This window comes from Schistocerca gregaria, chromosome 1 (genome assembly GCF_023897955.1).
Source record: "Schistocerca gregaria isolate iqSchGreg1 chromosome 1, iqSchGreg1.2, whole genome shotgun sequence".
NCBI lineage: Eukaryota > Metazoa > Arthropoda > Insecta > Orthoptera > Acrididae > Schistocerca > Schistocerca gregaria.
This window is the reverse complement of record NC_064920.1, coordinates 700,508,617-700,529,476: the sequence shown is the minus strand read 5'-3', so window position 1 is coordinate 700,529,476 and position 20,860 is coordinate 700,508,617. Positions and strand designations below refer to the sequence as shown.

General features: G+C 35.2%; 1 protein-coding gene across 1 annotated transcript in view; it reads right to left on the bottom strand.

The window, feature by feature from the left end:
- Positions 1–694: 694 nt before the first annotated feature.
- The window catches only part of LOC126268959 (carnitine O-palmitoyltransferase 1, liver isoform-like), a 180,382-nt gene continuing 160,216 nt past the window's right edge, over positions 695–20,860 (bottom strand). The window contains exons 12-17 of the mRNA XM_049973958.1: positions 20,349–20,420; positions 16,465–16,579; positions 16,251–16,385; positions 14,343–14,477; positions 6,924–7,283; positions 695–1,649 (exon numbers count right to left, since the gene is read on the bottom strand). Coding sequence (XP_049829915.1) covers positions 1,551–1,649; positions 6,924–7,283; positions 14,343–14,477; positions 16,251–16,385; positions 16,465–16,579; positions 20,349–20,420 — 916 coding nt within the window. The 3' untranslated portion in view covers positions 695–1,550. The remainder of the gene's footprint in view (positions 1,650–6,923; positions 7,284–14,342; positions 14,478–16,250; positions 16,386–16,464; positions 16,580–20,348; positions 20,421–20,860) is intronic.

Below are 20,860 nucleotides of genomic sequence, written 5' to 3'. Positions count from 1 at the left end.
GCACTGTCTTATAAATCCACAACGACATCCTTATTAAATCACTGCTTCTATTCAGTGACAGGATTTTTAGGCCATGTGAAGTACAACAGACTTTAAGCAAGAATATGCAAAAACTACTTGTGCTCCTAAAGCAAGACCAAAGAGAATTAATTTATTGCACTGCCACCATTACAATATATTTTGATGTTATATAAATTATATCAGAGCCTGAAGTACAAATAGTGCATTTTCAACTGTCTTAATATGCCAATTAAGTTGTCATTACAGTGTGTATGAATGATTGAAATGTGAACACTCTTGCAGCTTGTGAACATTGTGCAGATATTGTTTTCTTCTTCCCTACATGGTGTACGATGTTTCTCCCTACATATTAGGTATAAACATTCTCAAAGTCAAAGTAGAGCATTTTTAATCAAGTCAGTGATGCTCAGCAGAAGCCGTAAATTCTCTCAAGAATTTAATACTTTAAGAAAAACACTATTTAAAAAAAAAACGGCCTAATTTACTCAGAAACTATTTTGTGAAGCAAAATTGGAAATTAGTGCATTTCTTTCTGAAATAAAAAAGGTGCATTCTTTATTTATGAGACTATGTTTTATATTAATCTGAGATCTTTGTAATTAAGGTTTCAAAAATGGTTGTATGCTGTAATTTTGACACTGATTATAGAGATCAGAAACTTCAACAACATACATAAAATTGCAACATTTTATTATGTATAACAAACTCCTTTCTGAGGCATGAAATGATAAGATATCTGTTTGGTTTAACAATGATCAATATGGGTAAAATAAAACTTTTTTTTAAGAAAGTCTTTGGTCAGTTTAGTTTTCTTATATTACAAACTTATGCCAGTGTAGATATGTTACACTTCAGTCTTAAAAAATGTGGTCACTGTGTATAAATCACACTTACAAAAGACAAACAACATCAACAATTACTTTCTTACACGAAAATTTATAATGATACATACATATATAATTAAACTGAGGTATCTTCCTTTTGAATCACGTTAATATTCACCCAAAGCCAAATGCTAACAACTCTAATGTTCCATTCGCAGTGCAGACAACTAACACATACATTACTATGCACTCTCCACACATACTGTTTACTACAAACAATGACCTTCAAGCCATCTTAGCTATGAACACATTATAATTTTCTGGCACTGTTTCTTAATATAATTCATTGCCACACAGTGATAATAACTTTAAACATACACAAATAATATCATGCACTGGAAATACTGTAATAAAGCTGATTTATCAACTTCAAACCTTTCAAAAATTCAGTCTTCTTTTATAAGTAATATCCATAATGAAGAACTGAAATTTGTCCATTTACTTTTCCATGATGCTACTGTTGATTTATCAAACAGAAACCACTGTACATAAAAACAGTGACAGATGTTGAGCACATGGACACTGATAAACTACAGCTGGCATTTGTTTTAAAGGAATATCCTGGATTGAAGAATATTACATGTGATGATATAAACTGAGGCACAACTTCATTCAGGATTAACTGAACTTAGGTGCTCTTTTGGATCAACCCTTCACTTTTTTCTCTCTTTCCTTCCACTCTAGGAATAAGTTTTTCATGTCATTCATTGATGTCTGAATTGCTGCAGCAAACCTTTTAGAATCCTAAAATGGAAAATACATCACTTGAAAACTGAATATAATCACACTATTATATAATATTACACTTCACGCTACTGAAAATGAAATACAGATACAATGTTAACAATATTTGCAACAGACTTTGATTGTTTTCTTACAAGTTGTTAAAGCAAGAAAAACTGGAGAATTGTTAACAGATAGAAATAAAAAGTTGAATATCACCTTTCAGGTATCTCAAAAAGTCCCTCTTTTCACATGAAAGAAAATAGAAAATTGAGAAAAGGAAATATAAGATGCATCACAGGCATAAGTTGGGAAAACTGCTCTGTCTTATGAACTAAAAGATGTTTAATACACACAAAAATGAGAGCTAGGTTAAGAGATTAATTAACAAGATTCAAATTGTGCAATACTAAAAAGGATCTGCCAGCTGTCAGTAAATGAAAGATGAAAAACTCAGATAGATTCACATGGTGCCAACAGAAATGTAGCACATGGAAGGGAATACAAAAAAGTGGAGAACATGGGCAAAGAGAAAAAATGGAAAAATTATGGAAGTAAAATTACTGGAGGCCGATATTTGTAGATTCACTGAGAAACAAAAAACATAAAGAGAAACAACAATTTAAATTAAACACTGACAGTTACAAGGGGGGAGCCAGTTTTGTTCCCTGGCTATGCACTATGATATGCTCATTTTATTGTACTTTTTTTGTAGATACATTGAGAGACAAGAAGTATACAGGGAAACAACAGCTTACATTAAATACTGATGGTTACAAGGGGTAAGCCAGCTTTGTTCCCCTGGCTATGCACCATGATTTGCTATTTTATTGTGCTTCTTACTTTCTATGTCTTGCCTTTTTTTGTTTTATTTTATCGGTATTTATCTCCCTTTTAAATATTTTCTGTTTAGTTCTTTTCAGTTTCACTATTTTATTTCTTCTCCCCAGCTACTCCTTCTAGTCTTTTTTCTAAATAAATTGTAACCAAGGTAGTCAGGAAAAATATTGATCTAAATCTATAGTTGTACTTAATGCGGGTTCAAATCCTCACTGTATAATCTCAGTTTATGTTTCCTCTGATTCTTCAAAATCATAAATATTAAGGTACTTCCTTCTATAGTACCTCAGGCAATTTTTCCCCATTTCCTTGCTAAGTTTCATGTCTTCACTCCACTGTCTAATGATTTCATTGTCACCATAATGATTTCATTGTCACCAATATGCTACTTTCAGGGCCATATATGGGGAAAGGGGAGGGGGGGGGGGGAGGGGCAGGAGGGGAATAGAACAACTGACTAAGGTGGAAAGTTATAGGGAGTGGCAACAGTTGTTGAAAATTGTTTACAAATTAAAGGTATCAAATATGTTCCTAAAATTTAAATCTTCTATTAAAAGATGAAAGTGAACCAATCCTCACTGGCAGTACTGATTAGGTTTCACACCACACACACATTCCTAAAATCTAAATCTCCCTCTCATCAGGGAATGTTAGTTGACACACATGCAGAGTGTGTTAATGTAGTGTCATTTTATTACCATTAGTAAAGGTAAGAAACAGCTCTTTTTATAACTTATGACAGAGTGTTCCTACACATTTCAGTTTTAATTGATAGTTATGTGACAATATTGTTAAAATGGTGTTAAGGTACATCCACACCACAGTGATTTCATTAACTTTGCTCATGTATGCAGTTTTCCTATTTAAAAAAATGCTTTTGAAACTTCATTTTACAAACAGATTTTTTTTAACTTCTGTGAGTCAAATGACAAATTAATTTATCATCAGGTTTTTGCACATGGATCTGTAATAGCAGAGAGTAACAGACACACTCAGCATGATTTTCATGCAGATGACTGAATACAGTTTGCTTTAGTTCATTAAGTCAAATTGAAAGTGACTTTTAATGTTATTCTTACACTCTCATTAATGGATGCTGCTTTGCAATATTGTGATAATTACTGAAGTAAATGGCCAGAAGAATGCTACTAAGTGGTGCTCGGTATTGATCTCTGACAAAAATAAAAGAAAATGAGAAGAAGAACCATTGAAGTAGCTTTCCCACCTTGATGCTTTTATGAAATCCTCAAAGAATTCGGTAGAGAAGAAACACTCTTCCCAAGTGTAATTGTAGAAGACCAGGAAGAAACACTTACCCCAAATAAACCAAAAAATGAAGGAAACACACTTCAACTAGACAGAAGTGAAAAATGGAACACCCATCTTTGTTGAGGAACACTCAATGCTGATCACTTTTGGGAGCAGAGGAGGGGATGGGGGGGGGGGGGGGAGGGGGGGTGACTGATAAAATTCGGGACTTAATTGCAATGAATGGGATGAAATAAACGAATTTTTTTCTGGAAAAGACTCGCAAATAATGAAATTATTGATAGAGATTATTTAGTGTAGTCAGAAAGTCAGGGAATATCATTTTGTGCACCATATGCAAACACTTAGGAGGAGCTTGTGGTTGCTAAGGCTGGTAGAATCCAGAAGTAATTGCAGCCCATGAGAATAGGTTGAGGCACCAAGAGTGTGGTTTTAGTTTTAAGAACTGAAGCTCAGCTCTGACCAGGATAGATGAAAAATTATTTATAGGACTTGAAAATGAAGTACAACATTAGCGTAATGTGTTACAAGGAGTTATTGCTCTTGTGAAGAAACTCTATTCTTGAGGGCTATCATTCCGTGGTGGTGATGAACTGCTTGGAAGTGTTTAAAACTGTAACTTTTATATGTGTATGGAACTTATTACTGAATTTGATCCATTTCTTGCTAGCCGCATGTCACAACACAATGATTCTGAAAGGGAGAAACATCATACTTGTCTTTTGCTATGTATGAGGAAGTAATCAGAATCTTGTTGAAGAGGATAGTGGAAGAAATAATGGCAGAAACTATTGCAGCTAAATACTTTTCAGTCTTATTGATGGAAATCCTGATATTGTACACAGGCGTCAGTTACGCTGTGTATTGCATTTATGTCAATAAACTGGGATTAGCAGAAGAATGATTTGTTGAATTCATATCCACTGCAGGACACAGTGGCCAGCACCTAGCAGATGCAGAACTCCAGTTCACATGGATTGGATATAAGGAACTGTTAGAGGACAGAGTTGCAACAATGCACCAAATATGTCAGGTATTTACCCTGGCTTGCAAGCCGGAATTCAAGCTGCCTTACACTTTTAACTTCTCCTTCCCTCTCTCTCTCTCTCTCTCTCTCTCTCTCTCTCTCTCTCTCTCTCTCTCTCTCTCTCTCACTCCCTCTTCTATAAGGAACATTTAATATTTTTCAGTGGTTCTAGTCAGCACTGGAATCATTGGAGTACATCTGCACATTTTTCAGTAAGACAACTTGACTGTTAAATCCGTCTTAATAACCCAATTGTCTACTAGAAAAGAAGGTTGAACAAAGATGGCGAGCCAATCATCAGAGCACTGTTGTCAGTCATGGGGAATGTATGTGAAAATTTTTTGTTGGAATATGAAGCTAGATGCATAATGAAGAAATTGTGTAGTTTTGAGATATCTTTTATTAATGTAATTTGGGATTCAATTACAGTAAGATTCAGAGTTACAAGTAAGCAATTACAAGCGGTAGAAATGAAAACAGCCACTGTTCACAAGTTGTACAGTTCCTTAGTTGGTTTCTTGCAAGAATCGAAAACAGGATATGAAGTTTTCAAGAAAATGGTGCTAAAATTCTGCAAAATGAAGTTCATCAGGATAAGAAATGCAATATGTAAATAATTCTTTCATGAATCTGAATCAAACAATGGAAAATCCAGGCTGGAGAAGTGACAGTATTATGAAAAGGATGCTACTCACCATATAGTGAAGATGCTGATTCACAAACAGGCACAACAAAAAGAAACACACACACACACACACACACACACACACACACACACAAAGCTCAAGCACACACATGTACCCACTGTCTCTGGCCGTCCTCGGCAGCCAGAGACAATGGTCGGGTATGTGAGAGCTGTATGTGGATGAATATGTGTGTGTACGTGGTCTAATTCAGAAGAAGGCCTTTGGGTCAAAAGCTTACTTGTACCTTTATTTTGATTGAAGATTTGGATAAGAGTGTTCCTTCTTTTAAGGGCTTTAGTTAACCATTTAGGTTTTTGTTCTTTTTCTTTCAAGGACTTCAGTGAACCATTTAGGTTTCTGTCAGATGTGAAGAAGCTAAACCCAATTTAAATCCAGGAAAGATCATGATGGCATCTACAGTTCAGATATTGAGGTCTCAGCATTTATACCTGAATGTTTGCATTTCAAAAGCTACATCTCTGATGTAAAGAACAAAACTGAGTCACACACTCCTCCACGACTGTGCACTGTTATAACTTCAAGCTGAAGAAATATATTTCAAGGAAGACGCAATACATGAAAGTCACAGATCAAGTAATGCTAAAAGGTAGCAGCTTAGAAAATGTTTATTCAGATTTGAACAGAGCTCTTAAAATATACTTGAGTACTTCTGCTTCCAATTGCTCAACAGAAAAATTATTTTCTGCTGTAAGACATAAATAATTATTTAAGGGCACCACAGAAATAGTATCTTCTTAGCTACCTTGGTGTCCTCTGACCTGACAGTGAAACTGGATTATGAAGAAATCATAAACTTGTTCACAAATGACAGGACAAGAAAAAAAAGCCTTGTTATTTCAATAATCAGTGTTTCACCCTCCGGTACCTTCCTAAATGTAATATTTGTTGTCGGTATAGTTTATATTTAATTTTAATAAAAGCACGATTATAGTGTTTGCATTTATATCTGTTCTATGACACTTCATTAAGTTTTTCTACTTGCAATTTTTATAAAAGCACAATTTTTGGTTTGCAACTCATAGTTAAGTATTACACACACAAAAAACACCCACATGTTACGAAAATTTTAATAAATATCTGTATTTAAAGTTGGGGGAGGGACAGCAGAGATTTTTTTGGCCAGGGGTGTCAGTAGTATAAAATATGGGTCTGGCTAGTCTCTGAGAGCCCTTCCTGTCATAAGTGTTACTCTTAAATTTGACTGTTGGCAACTTTGATGTCCCTGGACACATGATTTGTAAGGACTTCTCATGTATTATCCTAATATTTTTCCTTCACTACATTCCCCTTTTCGTAATTAAGGAACTATCTAAAAGCTCTTAAGGCTAAAGATTTGACAGTTTTTGTGTGTCTGTCAAAATCCCTTCTTCCACTGTAACTTTCTTGTCATTCAGATTTAATTCAATACTGATATAAAAATAAACATTAAAAATACATATATGTATCACGTACTGTCTGGGAAGAGCTGTGATTGCTGGAAATGTGGAAAAATATTACGTCTTCTCCAGCAATAATATATGAGACTCCATATCCATCTTTATGAGTTGGACCAAATCCACCAGCTGGTGTGATAGCCTTTGGATTTTTCCTTGGATCAACTTTTGCTATCTGGGTGTGAGGTGTTTGTGATGTTGAAAGACGCCATGGTTCTCCAAGTGCTTCATTCAGAAATGGTGAGTCAGTTTGAAAATACTTGGATAAGACATAAAGGCAAAATAAATGACGATCTATGCCCTTTCCACACATGGAATCTTTAAAACCTTTAGTGTGGACAGTACATGCTCTCTGCAGCTTTGATACCCGCTCCTCGACCTGTAAGTTCAAAATGTCAATTTGACAATTAGTTTCTGAAGACAGAGAGACAATGTCAAAAATATCATAGTCATGAAAAAAACATAGAGTGCATTACAATCTACTGGTAAAGACATTGCTCCATTTGCTACCTTTATACTTTTTAAATACCAGTAACTAATTTTTTTACATAACCTTTCAATTATATTCAACTAAACATGCAATGCATATGCCAAGAACACCCAAACATGCCAAATTACTACTTGTACAATATATCATGTAACTTTATTATTCATGTTGTAATTTTTAAACTTCTAACTCTAATGGTATATTTAGATTTGCTTAAAACCTTGTTAATTACGAGAAATCAGTAAATTAAGTAGTTCCATTATCATGTAATCATCAAAATACTGTGAATTAAAAACACTTTATTCACTAAAAGACCTAAATCAGTAGACAGAATCAGTAGACTAAAGGACCTAACTCAGTAAACGGTAGACAGAGCTGTCTAATTTCCTTCTTTCCCATAACTAGTTAATCTTTTCCAAAAACTCATTAATTTAAGAAAAATCCATAATTAGTTTTGTCTAACCAAAAATACTGTCATCATTTAAGCCCTTCAATTTGTTTAATTCCCATGGTTTATGCTTTACTTTGGTAACCCTAATTTTCCTATATCAGTTAAAGAATTTTTTATCTAAATATGGCACAAATTAACAATCTGACTAAATTAAGAAAATTAAGAAGCTGGAAATTTTATATCGAAATAGGTAATCCACCAATAGATGTAAAGTGTATCAATCAAATAGAACAATGAATTCCTAATTATCTATCATATAGTTAAACCAAATCATTGGACTCATTAGATCAACACCATTACTAAATATGACCCTTATTGTGTTATAAAATGAAATATAGTTACTAAATTCAGATAATATTCATATGCCAGTCTTTAAATACCACTTCAGACAGGGAATCCTGTTATTATACCACTGAGTGATATCAAGATATGAGATAACTTACCTTGGTTGACTAGTAACATTGGTTTGACAGAAACTGGACTGATGGACTGATCAGAACAGACAAGAACGATAAATAACATACTGCTAATTATAAAAAAATTGTCACCACTCAGTGGTGATTTAAGTCAGAATAAATATGCCAATAGGTTAACATAAAACACACGGTGTTGCATCTATTATTTCTCAACTTAATTAAACATTTTTCAGAAAGAGACCACAAGTTTAAAGATGATGCGAAGGACGAATAGTCTACAACCAAGTATGTATCTTACAACAGTCCATTTGAGTTCCAGGTCACATTTACCCAATGGGCAACATCTGGTAAGGAACCCAGCTGAGGGTTATTAGTGAAGACCTAGATGGTATCCATACTAGTGGGAGGCAGCCCACACTCAATGAATATACCCATGATAGAAATAATTGCATTTGTATCTGCTACGGGCAGTTATGAACAATGTCCTTAATGCAGGTGCTTTGAGGTAAGTCTAGGAGGAATGAAGAGTAAACCTCTACAGGAAGTCTAGGGTCTATCTCAAAAGGCCGCTGGAAGATGTATGTCTACTCTTTGGAATTCCTATGGCTGTACTGGCTCCATTTACATCAGGAAGGCTGAGTGGGGAGATCCCAATAACTGAGCACCTCAGGATCTCCATATATCTCAACCTAGGCTTGTTGGATAGGTCGTCCCATGCCAGCTGTAGAAGAAATAGATTCAGAAGAGGAACTTAGCAAATCCGTACATAGTAATAAGGCTCCAGGTGAAGATAACATCCCTGCTGAAATCATAAAACAATGCAGAAACTGCTTTGCTTTAGCATCTGCATGTAATTTGCCTGTCTTGGGAAGATGATTACATTTCACAGAACACACTCTTTAAAATCAGAATCAAAAGTGTAGAAAGTTCAACAGCTATCAAGGGATTTTACTCCTTTGTACAATTCATTTTGAAGCTCTTGTACGCTCTTGTCTTTAGCACCTATCCAGAGCCATATGCAGATGTGTACATGAACTCTCTTTGGAAGCCTCAGAATTGTCACAAATAATATAGATATCATTTTAATGCAGTCATTTATGTTTTAAAGGCTTTTGAATAAGTCAGAAGTAGGTTTCATAAGACTGGATGTCCTCCTAATCCTATGAAGTAACCAAAAAGTGTTAACCCTGCTGTAAGACATACTAAAATCCTGTGCTGAATTGACAGAATCACTCGTAACTATTTTTGTAATTACTCACTGACTTGGGGAATATTTGCTGACATACTTAAATTGCTACAGTAACAGCCACCTATAAAACACAAAATAAGAAGACCATATTTTATTACAATTTCACTCCTCCCTCTCTTTTTATAACTTTTTCAGAAGGTGTCCTATGATAGAATTCTCTCTCATTTCACTAAGCAGAACTTGTTAACTGCCTGATAGTTTGGCTTCCAAGAAGGTTTTGTCACTGAGAAATCAATAGAAGATCTCATGAATGCAGCCCCAGTAGAGCTAATCAAATCAAAACAATATCCTATTTGTATACTTTGTGGCCTCAGTTTTTCAAGATAGCAAATGGGAAGTTGTGGTACAGAAAATGGGCCAGAGATCACGAGTGTGTGTATGTGTGTGTGTGTGTGTGTGTGTGTGTGTGTGTGTGTGTGTGGTGTGCGTGTGTAGTGAGTGAAGTGTTATGAAACAATGTGTGTATAGTGTGTGCAGTGGCTGATAGTGAGATATTAGTGAGCAGTGTGGCATTACATTATTTAATAAGTTATTTGTAAAAAAAAAGTATTGTACACCAGGAGTAAATCTAATGATTGTCTCTAATTAGAAGTCTGTAAATATATGTATATATGAATTAGCTAATTTTAAATTGGTCTAAACTTGTAAATACTTTGACATGTCCTATATCCTTATAAAATGAGATCTACAGATGTTTAAAGATACTACTACTACTACTACTACTGCTACTAGTAGTGTGTAAGCCTCATTGCAGTTATCACAAATGGTTGAAAGATAAACATGGGTATTTTTTTGGCTGAAGTTACATAGCAACATGTTTTCGTATGTGATGACACTGATGCAAGCTGTTGCCAATAGAAAAGTGTAACAACACATCAATAGAAGAATGTACCTACACATTTCAGTCTTCACAAAGGTTAAATTGAATAGTTTGCATTTATGGATTGTTTCAAATGCACCGAGAAAGGTATGTTTTGTGTTAAGTTTAATTGCTGGCAACATGAAAAGTGAGTGAAAGTGAATTTAAAACTCATAAAAGATGATTTACCATGGTCATAACCATATTTTTTCACATATTGAAATGTTGGAACTTCTAATGACAGTGAACTCAAGAGAAGAAATTAATAAATTGCTTCACAATGACACTAAAACACTGAAAATGGAAATTTCAGCACCAAAACAAGTCAACACTAAACAAATTAAATGATATTTGCACATGTGTGGTAAAATGAAAAATATTACAGATAACTCCATCAGTGGAATAGCAAGTGATAAATACAAATGTGCTAAATGGTTAATTATGGCAAAAAGGCCAAACATGTAGGTGATACAAAGAAGGAGATGACAGAAACAATTTCCTTTTAATAAGTTATTCTATGGTATTTGCGCATGTGTAATAAAATGAAAAATATTACAGAGAACTCCATCACTGGAATAGCAAGTGATAAATACAAATCTTCTAAATGGTTACCTATAGCAAAAAGGCCAAAGAAGTAGGTGATACAGAAAAGGAGATGACAGAAACAATTTCCTTTTAATAGGTTATTCTATGTTAAAACAAATTACTGCCCAGACTATATGACTGATGTTCGACCTAGGATTCAATCCTACCTGATAAACAAAAATTTTAAAAATGAGCTGAGTCAGAAAAGCAACACAGCCAAAAATGATAATTAAACTGAAAGGACCTTTGAATAGTGAGATCCACCATTATCAAACAAGAAACAGGGATGACTATCATAGGGAGTGCAGAGAAAATCAAACTATCAGGACAGTGCTGTTTACAAACCAAAAATTCTGTACAGTGCACAGCCATATAGCATCAAAAAATACCAGACAGTAATACATTCAAAAAAAGAACTTAAAAAACTACTAATAAACAACAGCTTCTGCAGCATTGCTCAAATCTGTAGATCTACTTCATAACTCTCTAAACAAAAATTCATAATTATTAACCATACCTAGATAAAACCAAACTTCTTTCATCCATGTATGTATGTATGTAATTATGCACCTAGCTTTAGTGCTGTATGTTATAATGCCTAGTTAACTAAAGTACTGGTATTTAATAGCTTTAGTGAAATCAACCAAGGGGTTTCACAAGCTTTTCTTCTATCTTTATGTACGCAAGCAGAATAATGTTTTTGTTATAAAGATGTGTTGATGCCAATAATAAGACTTTGTACATGATGTAAATATGTAATATTTTATACTGTTCTGTGCTTTGACGAGTCCAATATCATGAATATGATAATATGGGCACTAAATAAATAAATAGATAATTACAAAAGTGTTTTAATCCATGTGGGTATAAATCCTATCCACATCAACATTGAGGAAGAAATCATAAGTAAGACATGAAATCTGCCTAGATTGATAAAATCTGTTTACACAACCTCCAGGCTGGTAATTAGCAGCATTACAAAACAGCAGTAGGTGTCATTAGCAAACACTGTGAAAGGTATGGGGCAGTATTCAAAGACAAAAGAAGTTTCTGAATGACAAATGTCTGGGGAAAAATGTACTATACTTCAATAGGTTAGGCTCTATTATCTTCATTAAAAATTTTAGAGACTTGCATAAAATCCTAAAAAGTAATGGATTCTGATATAATTCAGATAGGGGTGATAAATCAAATATAAACACTGAAAATAAAAAGTATAAATATCAAAGGAAGCACTCATATCAAATCACAGTCAACAACAGACATGTTCTTTGCTGCACACCGAGCATATATAAATATCCTGATATCGATGAACTCAAAATTCTACTCTGAGGATGCATAAATATCAAAATAATCTGCCTGAACAACAGTTAACAAAAGATTCTATAAAAGTTTTAACCACTGTTAACAGTTTTGAGGTAGCTATCAGCTTTTGTACAAGAAATATTGTAAGTCTTATGGGGCCTCTTGAATTTTTGTTGATTCTTTCGAAGTTATGAAGTAAGAGAAAATTTTAATTATTTAAATGAAGAGAGTGTGTTTGAGGGTTGCCCTATGGAGTTAACTGATCTGAATACCGTGAGAGCAACCTATAGAATTCCTGGATGTGCTGTAACAGAAGTGTTCTTATCTAAATTCCAATAAATGTTAGAAAAACTTCAGGAAGAAAGTAAGGAAAAAAGTTGAGATCACAGCAGGCTTCAACTTAAATGTGTTTGTTGAAAGCATTGACTTGGTTCAAATAACATGTTTCTTGTTAACTGCTTTCTCTAGTAACCTCAGCAGTACTCAAGAATATCACAAGCATGTCAGTGACCTGTATTGATAATATTATTAAAAACTGTCAATTTGAAAATCCACATATGAACTGCTTAGAACTAGATATTTCATATCAGTCAATCCTGTTTATTGAGCTCCCAAAAGCAGATAAAGAAAAGCTTCCAAAACATTCACCAAAAGAAAAATAGACTTTTCTGCAAAACTAAATTTTGCAACTCAGCCATTATGGCACTACGGTCCCAGCAACAGAAACTATAACAAGCTGTTAAATTGTTTTGTACACATATTCAATGAATATTTTCTTGCCAGAAACTTAAGTGCAGTACACTAGGAATAAAAATCTCCAGTGCTGGTAACAGACAGCTCTACAATGAGCTGAAATTAAACAGAAATCCTTATTTTGTTATGAATCTATAAAGCTGTATTCAGGAAAGCCATGCTGAAAACTATAACAAGTATTAATCTGTGTAGCTGTATGTCTTAAATGTATATAAAATAACATAAGCATTTGCAGATCTTCTGATAATGTTCTTGTCGTAAATCATGACATATCTCCTATACAATCAATCAAATTATATGAAAACTGTTTGTAATGAGATGAATAAATCACATTTCACATTTGACAAATGAACTGTGTGGAATTTAAAACTTTTGTTACATGTCTGCTGTAGGCCTACTAGTGTTTCCTCTGTCACAGTGCACTGTTAGCTTACAGGTAATAATTGCCAAAGATTATACAGTATAGATATAGACATAATCATGAGGGACAAGGTCCTTGCTGTATAATGCATTGTGGGTCAGATTCCAGATGATACATCATAAGTTTTGAACATTCAAGTCATGAATTACATGTAGAATTGTTAGATCAACATTAAACCTCAGTACTGTTGTTGGTAACCAAATATTATATTAATTAAAAATGAAATTTGGTGGGAAAAATGCATAGAAAGTGATGTCACCAGTGTTGAAATTTCTCTGGTAACTTTGTTATATCTAGATTATACAATGCCACCAGTTATTCAACCGTACATATCTTATATCGTAGTGCTTGTCCATATATTTGTGACCTAAAAGTTGTCCATTACATGGAACTCTGTTCAAAACACGTATTTATGTTTACTATCTACTTCTACTACCTGTTTCAAATTCATAATAAAATAAACTTATAATACTTAAAACTGTTAAGTATTTACCTTGTTTTTCCAACTCTAAAAGTGACTCATTTCATAAAATTGTAAATGTTGATACTGTATGTAATAGAAAATTCATGTGAGAAAACTGGAGACAAGGTCGCTGACCAGTAACTATCTACAGGAGCAAAATTGTGTTACTTCCAACATGACCGTACAAAATTACAGATAACTGTCCTAGCCTTCACAACTATTAGCACTTTCACTAGAGGCGAAAGAGAGATGGACTGTGAAAGTTTACACAGAAGAGGCAGGTCGCTCAGACCCCTAGATGAAAGAAGTCCACCTGTTGATACTGTTACATCAATAGCATTTGAATTTCACTCAGTGAAGGTAAATACTGCCCAGTCATTCAATTTCCTCATGGTTTTAAATTATAATATTGTGCAGTTCAAGTAGTTCTCAAGATGAATTTAACTTACAGAGGAATTAGGATTCATCATTGATTTCACCCATTCTACTGACTCAGTTGTGCATGAGCGAACAGTCTCAGTTCGACCCTTCAGGTACAGCCGTGTCATTGATGCTTCATACGTAAGAGTAAATTTCCCAGTGTCCTGTAAGAAAAATATTCTAGTTAATTTTTATTGTCAGCAACTGTTTCTTATATATTACATTTATGTAATTATTGTTAAAGTTAACCAGAAATAAAAATACAAACCTAATGGAAATGCAGTTATAATTATTTTCTCTTAGTTGATGGTTTTTGGATTATTTTGTTCTCTGTATATGTTACAATACATCAGACCTCAATTGAAACAGAGCTGTTCTCAAAAAAGAATTTAAAATGAATGTGATAATTTCACATTCCAAGCATGAAATTCATGCTGCGATTCATTACACACTAGTGTAAGCAAATGTTAAAATTTGATTATTTCCCTGTGCAAATGAGAATAAGTGTCAGTCACTGGAATGACATTCCAGATACTCATCATAAAAGACAAAAATTCAGCTTCACACAGCAGGCAAACTTATTTTTTGCACATGGAAGGATCACTTCACATCACATTTTTAAGTACACACTATTAATGCTGACATTTTCTGTGAGATTTGGCTAATCAATACAAAGTATGCAGTGCAGTTTGGAGATACTATTTAATGCACTCAAAATTCTTACCCCATAAGAACTATTTGAACTCTGGCACCTTATTCATTTCAAAAGACTTTTACTTGTTTGTGAAGCTGAAGGGGCATTGGGAAAGTAGGGCTTTTACACAGGACATCACAGTTCACAAATCAATGTTAGAGTGATTGAGTAGGTAAGTGAAACATTTCTGCAGTACTGGAATAAGAAACATACTCTGGCTTATGATGCATGTCAATAACAGCAGCGATATGTAGAAAAATAGCTTAAGGTACATTCTAAATATGCAAGGAGGAACCAAAAAGCTCCTGGAATAATTCTGACCTTGAAAAAACTTGCATAGTACACATTTTTCTTGCTAGGATTGTGTCACAGAACTCTTTGCAAGTTCAGTCCTGCTTCCAGCCTTGGCCAGGAATATTTTGTTAGTTCATAGTGAATGATTTTCATCACAACTGTTTTGTTCTCCTTGTTTTATCTTTTGTGATGGAGTGTGTAAGTAAGATTGCTTGGCTGTGAAATTTTGCTTCCTGCTCAGGAAAACTGCCACAAAAACTGTTGTGATACTGTAAACAGCTTATAAAGTTGATGTTACGTATAAGTGCTTTTCTTGTCAACTACTCAAACAAATAAAAACTCCAAGAACCCATGTGAAACTGTGCTTGAAGACCAATGATGGCTCACTGGACACAAGGGGAAGTTAACTGGATTGTCTTAGCTTCCAAAGTTTTAACAGATGATTTGAGAGTGAGAAGGGCCACTGTCAGATTTGTGCCTTGGGTACTGACCAACCAACACAATGAATGGCAGGTTGAAGCATGCTATATTTTGAAAGAACAGCTCCAAACTACCCCATAATTAGTGACAATTTATGGTGCTACTGTTTTAATATGAAACCAAGCAATGGAATCTATTCTCCTGAGATTCCAAAAGTGCACTGAAGATGACAGTGAACTTCTTAATCACAAATTCATTTAAATTTATTGATAAGTGTTGAAATTGTGTTATAAGTAGTTCTACATTTGTAACCTAATAAATAATGCATGAAATAAAAAATAAAATCAGTTCATAACAAATAACTACAGAGGTTTCTCTTGCAAAATATTTGAAGCAGATCATGGTCATTTCTGTGATCACAATTGACCTTTCCTTATGGAACACACCATATAGACAATAAATAAACAAAGATAAATACTACTTTAGATTAATTATTTAGCTGGTGTTAGCAATGCAGCACTTATCATACCCTGTAATAAGCCAATTGGATGGCCATTTGAATAAATGCATCAGGGCTGAGACGGCATTCCTTTATAAAACCTTTTCCATATGCATCATGCACAAGAAGATGCATATCCAGGTCACTGATAAGTTCACTGACAACCTGTTGAAATGACAAAAGTATCAGCATATTTGTGCTAATAAAGTAAACAACATAAGTGATTTGAATAATCTATACTCACTTTATATGAGGTGTCAATGGCCTCAATACAATCTGGTTTCAAATCCCATTGGAGCCTAATTGGTGCTGGAGGTGTCACTTCTGGAGTACCATAAGCATGCCCATCAGCAGTATAACTGTGAGAAATAATTCTTTATCATTTTTTAGTATTAGCGATATAATAATGTCACATTTTCTGTCCCTTGCCAACAAAGCAAAATGTATAGGTGAAAAATCCAGAATTAAATTCAACATACATACAAAGACAGTAGTCTCCTAGCCTTTCAGCTAATATGTGTGTGTGTGTGTATAAGACAAAAACAATGGAAGGAGTGAGAGTAACAATTCACAATATAGTTGAGACATGTGGTGGCCAACATGCACATAAACAAGACTGAAACCATTTCTAAGCTTGTGAAGGACATATTTTCCTGAAGCTAACTGAGTAACCAGTGTTGTAACCTGCTGAAGATGAGCAGTTACATTGATTAATGAGAGGAACAAGGAGAGGGACAGAGGAGAGATAGGATGATTGCTGGTAGGGAGAAGTAGAAAACAAACTAGACTGTGGCACTACTGAGCTCACCCTGTCATAGCCAGTAGAAGTTGCAAGTGACATTATGAAGTGGAGGAGTGGGCTGGGAGAGGTGGGTGGATACAGGACAGGGGAAGTGGGAGAAATTACAAAAATAACACTGTGGTTGTAGATCGATGGAGTGAAGAGGAAGACATGACAGGGGTGGAGGTAGTTTTGGAACTGAGGACAACTGAGGTGGAATCCAGGAGGATTGCAGTACAGAAGGACATGTTGTAAGGATAATTCCTATCTATATACATCATTCAGAAAAGATGAAGTTGTAAAAGGGGTAGGGAGGGGGTATAGCTGGCTTCTGTTACTAAGCAGGCACTTGGAAGGCACGGAAGTTGACCTCAGCAGCATGTTCTGCCACTGGGTGATTGTCTTTACTTTTTACCATAGTTTGGTAGTAAATATTCATTCAGGTGGACAGCTGGTAAGTAGCATATCCACAAAAAGGGCTACACACAACTTACAACAGAGTTGGTATATGGCATGACTGCTTTCACAGGTGAAACAGCCTTCGGCAGAGTATGACCTTCTCATAACAGGACTGGAATAGAATGTGCTCAGAGTGCAGAGGACAGTCCTGCAGCTAGGCCTTCCACAGGGATATGACCCCAGGGTGTGAGGTAAGGTAATAGAAGCCCTGATGGAGGATGTAGTTAAGTTATCCAGAGTGTTACTGGGTAATGGACATTCTGCTCACTTATAGCTGATCCATAGGGATAATTGGAAAATTAGAGGCATTTGTGGATATGGTGATCTGTTTATGGACAATGTTTGGAGGGTACAGACTGTCTGTGAATCCTTTAGCAAGACTTCATTGTACTGAGTTAGGAGCTACTCATCAGTGCAGATGTACATTCACAGATGGCTAGGCTATGCAGGAGAGACTTTTTAGTGTGAGTGGGATGGCAGCTATTTAAGTGGCCATGCTGTTCATGGTTGGTAGGCTTTATTGGGATAGAAGTTTTCATAGATACATCAGAGCATTTAGGTTCATGTTCACGAAGATGGTGTGCTAAATTGGAAAGGGACAGATGAAACAAATAGAAGAGGAGGTGTTAAGGTTACGGAGGTTTAGGATAAAGTGTCCCAGACCTGGAGACATATTGTGAAGATATCATCAATTAACCTGGATCAGCAGAGCAGTTTTGGGTCTTGGGTGACTAGAAAGGCTTTCTTTAGACAGTCCATAAATCTGTAGGCACATCAGGTTGCCATGCAATAATGAGGTGTTCTCTGTAACAATGATTTAAATGAAATATACTGCGCTCAAGTTACTGAGCATTAAACTGTTTGGGAAAAAAAAATTAATTTATTTCCAACTTCTGTACATGGATTAAATTTCAGTCAAATAGAACTGAAATATTTTTGTTTCCTAATGTAGTAAGCATAGCCTTTTATGGCTTTGTTTGTAAATCTTCCCATTGCTGCAGAAGCAGTTGCAAGTAGTCAATCATTTGTACAAGGCATGAATTGGTGGTTTGGAGGCAAGAGGTGTTAGGTGAGGTAATGCTCAGTGGCAGCAAGGCCATGAGTATGTGAGGTATCAGTGCACTGGGAGCTTGTGTCATCAGTGACAAGCAAGTATCCGGATGGTTTGGGAGGGAGGGGGGGGTGGGGGGGGGGGGGGGGGGAGGTGGAGCGGATGAAGTAAATGGATTATGGTGTCCTGTATATAGCAATGTAAGCTGCAGGCAGTGGGTTGGAGTTGTTGATGATGTAAACCCATAATTCTTTCTCTGATAGTGCAGTAATCATCTACAATGGTGCATTCATGATGGTTAGCTTTATGGATTTTAGGAAAAAGAGACAAAGGAGATGGATTCAGGGGAGAGGTTCTAGCATGTTCCTGGGAATCTGAGTAGGGATTGGAGGTTATTCCAGACATGGTTTGGGATAACTGTGGTAGGGTTTATACATGGCAGAGTCAGACTCTCGCCAGGCACCACTTGTCAGGTAATCACTGCAATTCTTCACAACATTGGTTGAACCTTTATCTGTATGGAGTATTATTATCTTCGCCCTCGTCCCTCCCTCTAAACCAGTTTCTCTGAGTTATGCAGATGGGATTTGTCCTTATAATGATCTTTCATACTCCCAAGCCTCATGACCTCAATTTCTGTTGGCATGTCTCATACCCACCTTGTCCCTTTTCCCATGCCCCCAACTCATAAGCCAAGCAGAACGCTGCTGGATGAAGATCAACAAGGAGGAATTGGTAGGGACATGATTATCAAACCTTTCATTCTATATCTCCACTAGTGTGAGTCATATTCATTGCACATGGAAGATGATGCTGGATTCCTTACTATTAACTACAGAAGCATTAATTGGTGGTACTTATGGCTTTTTTTTTTTTTTTTTTTGCATGACAATTGCTTGTTGAGAGGTGGTACATCAGTTTTAAATGTGGCCTTCACCTTTCACACAACCTGACATCATTTGTTCCTGCAGTGTGCCAGCACTGTTATGAGCTGCCCAACTTGCCTCCTCGTACATACATCACTTTGATCCTCTCTGGAAGGTTCCAGATGGTGCAATTGTGCCTTTATAAGTGGAACACCATGCCATCCGCTGGCAGTCAGTGGTTTTTGCTCCTGATGAAAACAGTTCAGACAGCTGTTGAAGCCTCGAGTAATTTAGTTAAAGTGATGCAGCTTGAAAATTGAGAAGATTTTATTTAGATAAGCCACCACAAAAGAGTCCAGTGACATAGATCTCACAGGCCTCTTGAACTGAATAGGTATTGTCTTGAGATTATGTTATAAGATGAACATAAATAAAATTAAAATGAGTGTGGGCAAATTAGGCCAAGTAATGTTACAGGGATCAGTTTAGGAACTCAGACAATAAAAACAGTAGTTAGTTTTGCTATTTGGATAGCAAAATAACTGACAATGGTAGAAGTAAAGAGAATACAGACTGGCAATAGGACTGTTTTTCTCAAGAAAAAAATGTCTTAACATCGAATATAAATTTAAGTTTTAATAAGAATTTTTCAAAAGTGTTTACATGGCATGTAGCATTTTGTGGGAGTCACACATTAATGACAAACAGTACAGAGACAAAGCTTTTGAAAGTTATTGCTACAGAAGAGTGCTGAAGATTATTTGAATAGCAAGCACACAATATGGTTAAAAGAAGGGATTGGGTGACAGGACACACCCTGAAGCATCAAGGAATAATTAGTTTGGTAACAGAGGGAAATGCAGCCTCAGACATACATGAAATTCACAAATAGAAAGATATTTATTCCCATTTTCATATAGGTTCACTAACAAATATTGTAACCAAAAACCCTGCATTGAAAAATTTCTTACCATTGGTGATCTGGTATCAACTCATCTTGTAAAACATATTCCCAAGTATGGGCCAAGACAGCTCCATCAGCTCTGAAACAACAATGAAACTAACTTTCATTACTTTCCAATAATAAATAAGGTAAGTATGAGTATAAATACACACCAAATACAATGAGTGTAATTTTTTATCTAGAAGTATTGTAAGATTTTTTATCAAACTAATTCATTAAAGAGGAAATATGAGATTCTTGTGCAATATCATTCCTTAAAGTGTCACAAGAGAAGGTACAAACCACCATCATTGGAAAAGATCATAAAGAACCTGGGCATAAATTTTCATTATGTGTTAATCTGCAGAGAAAAATCAATACAGACATATGCAAATACAGAAATATCTGTTTCTATTTTAATATACCTTCATACTGCATAATGAAAGTAGTAGTAAAAGACATAAAGTGTTCTTGGCCTGTTGAAATATTGAAGAAAATACCATATTCATTCTAGTAATCTTCAGATTAAGATGAACATAA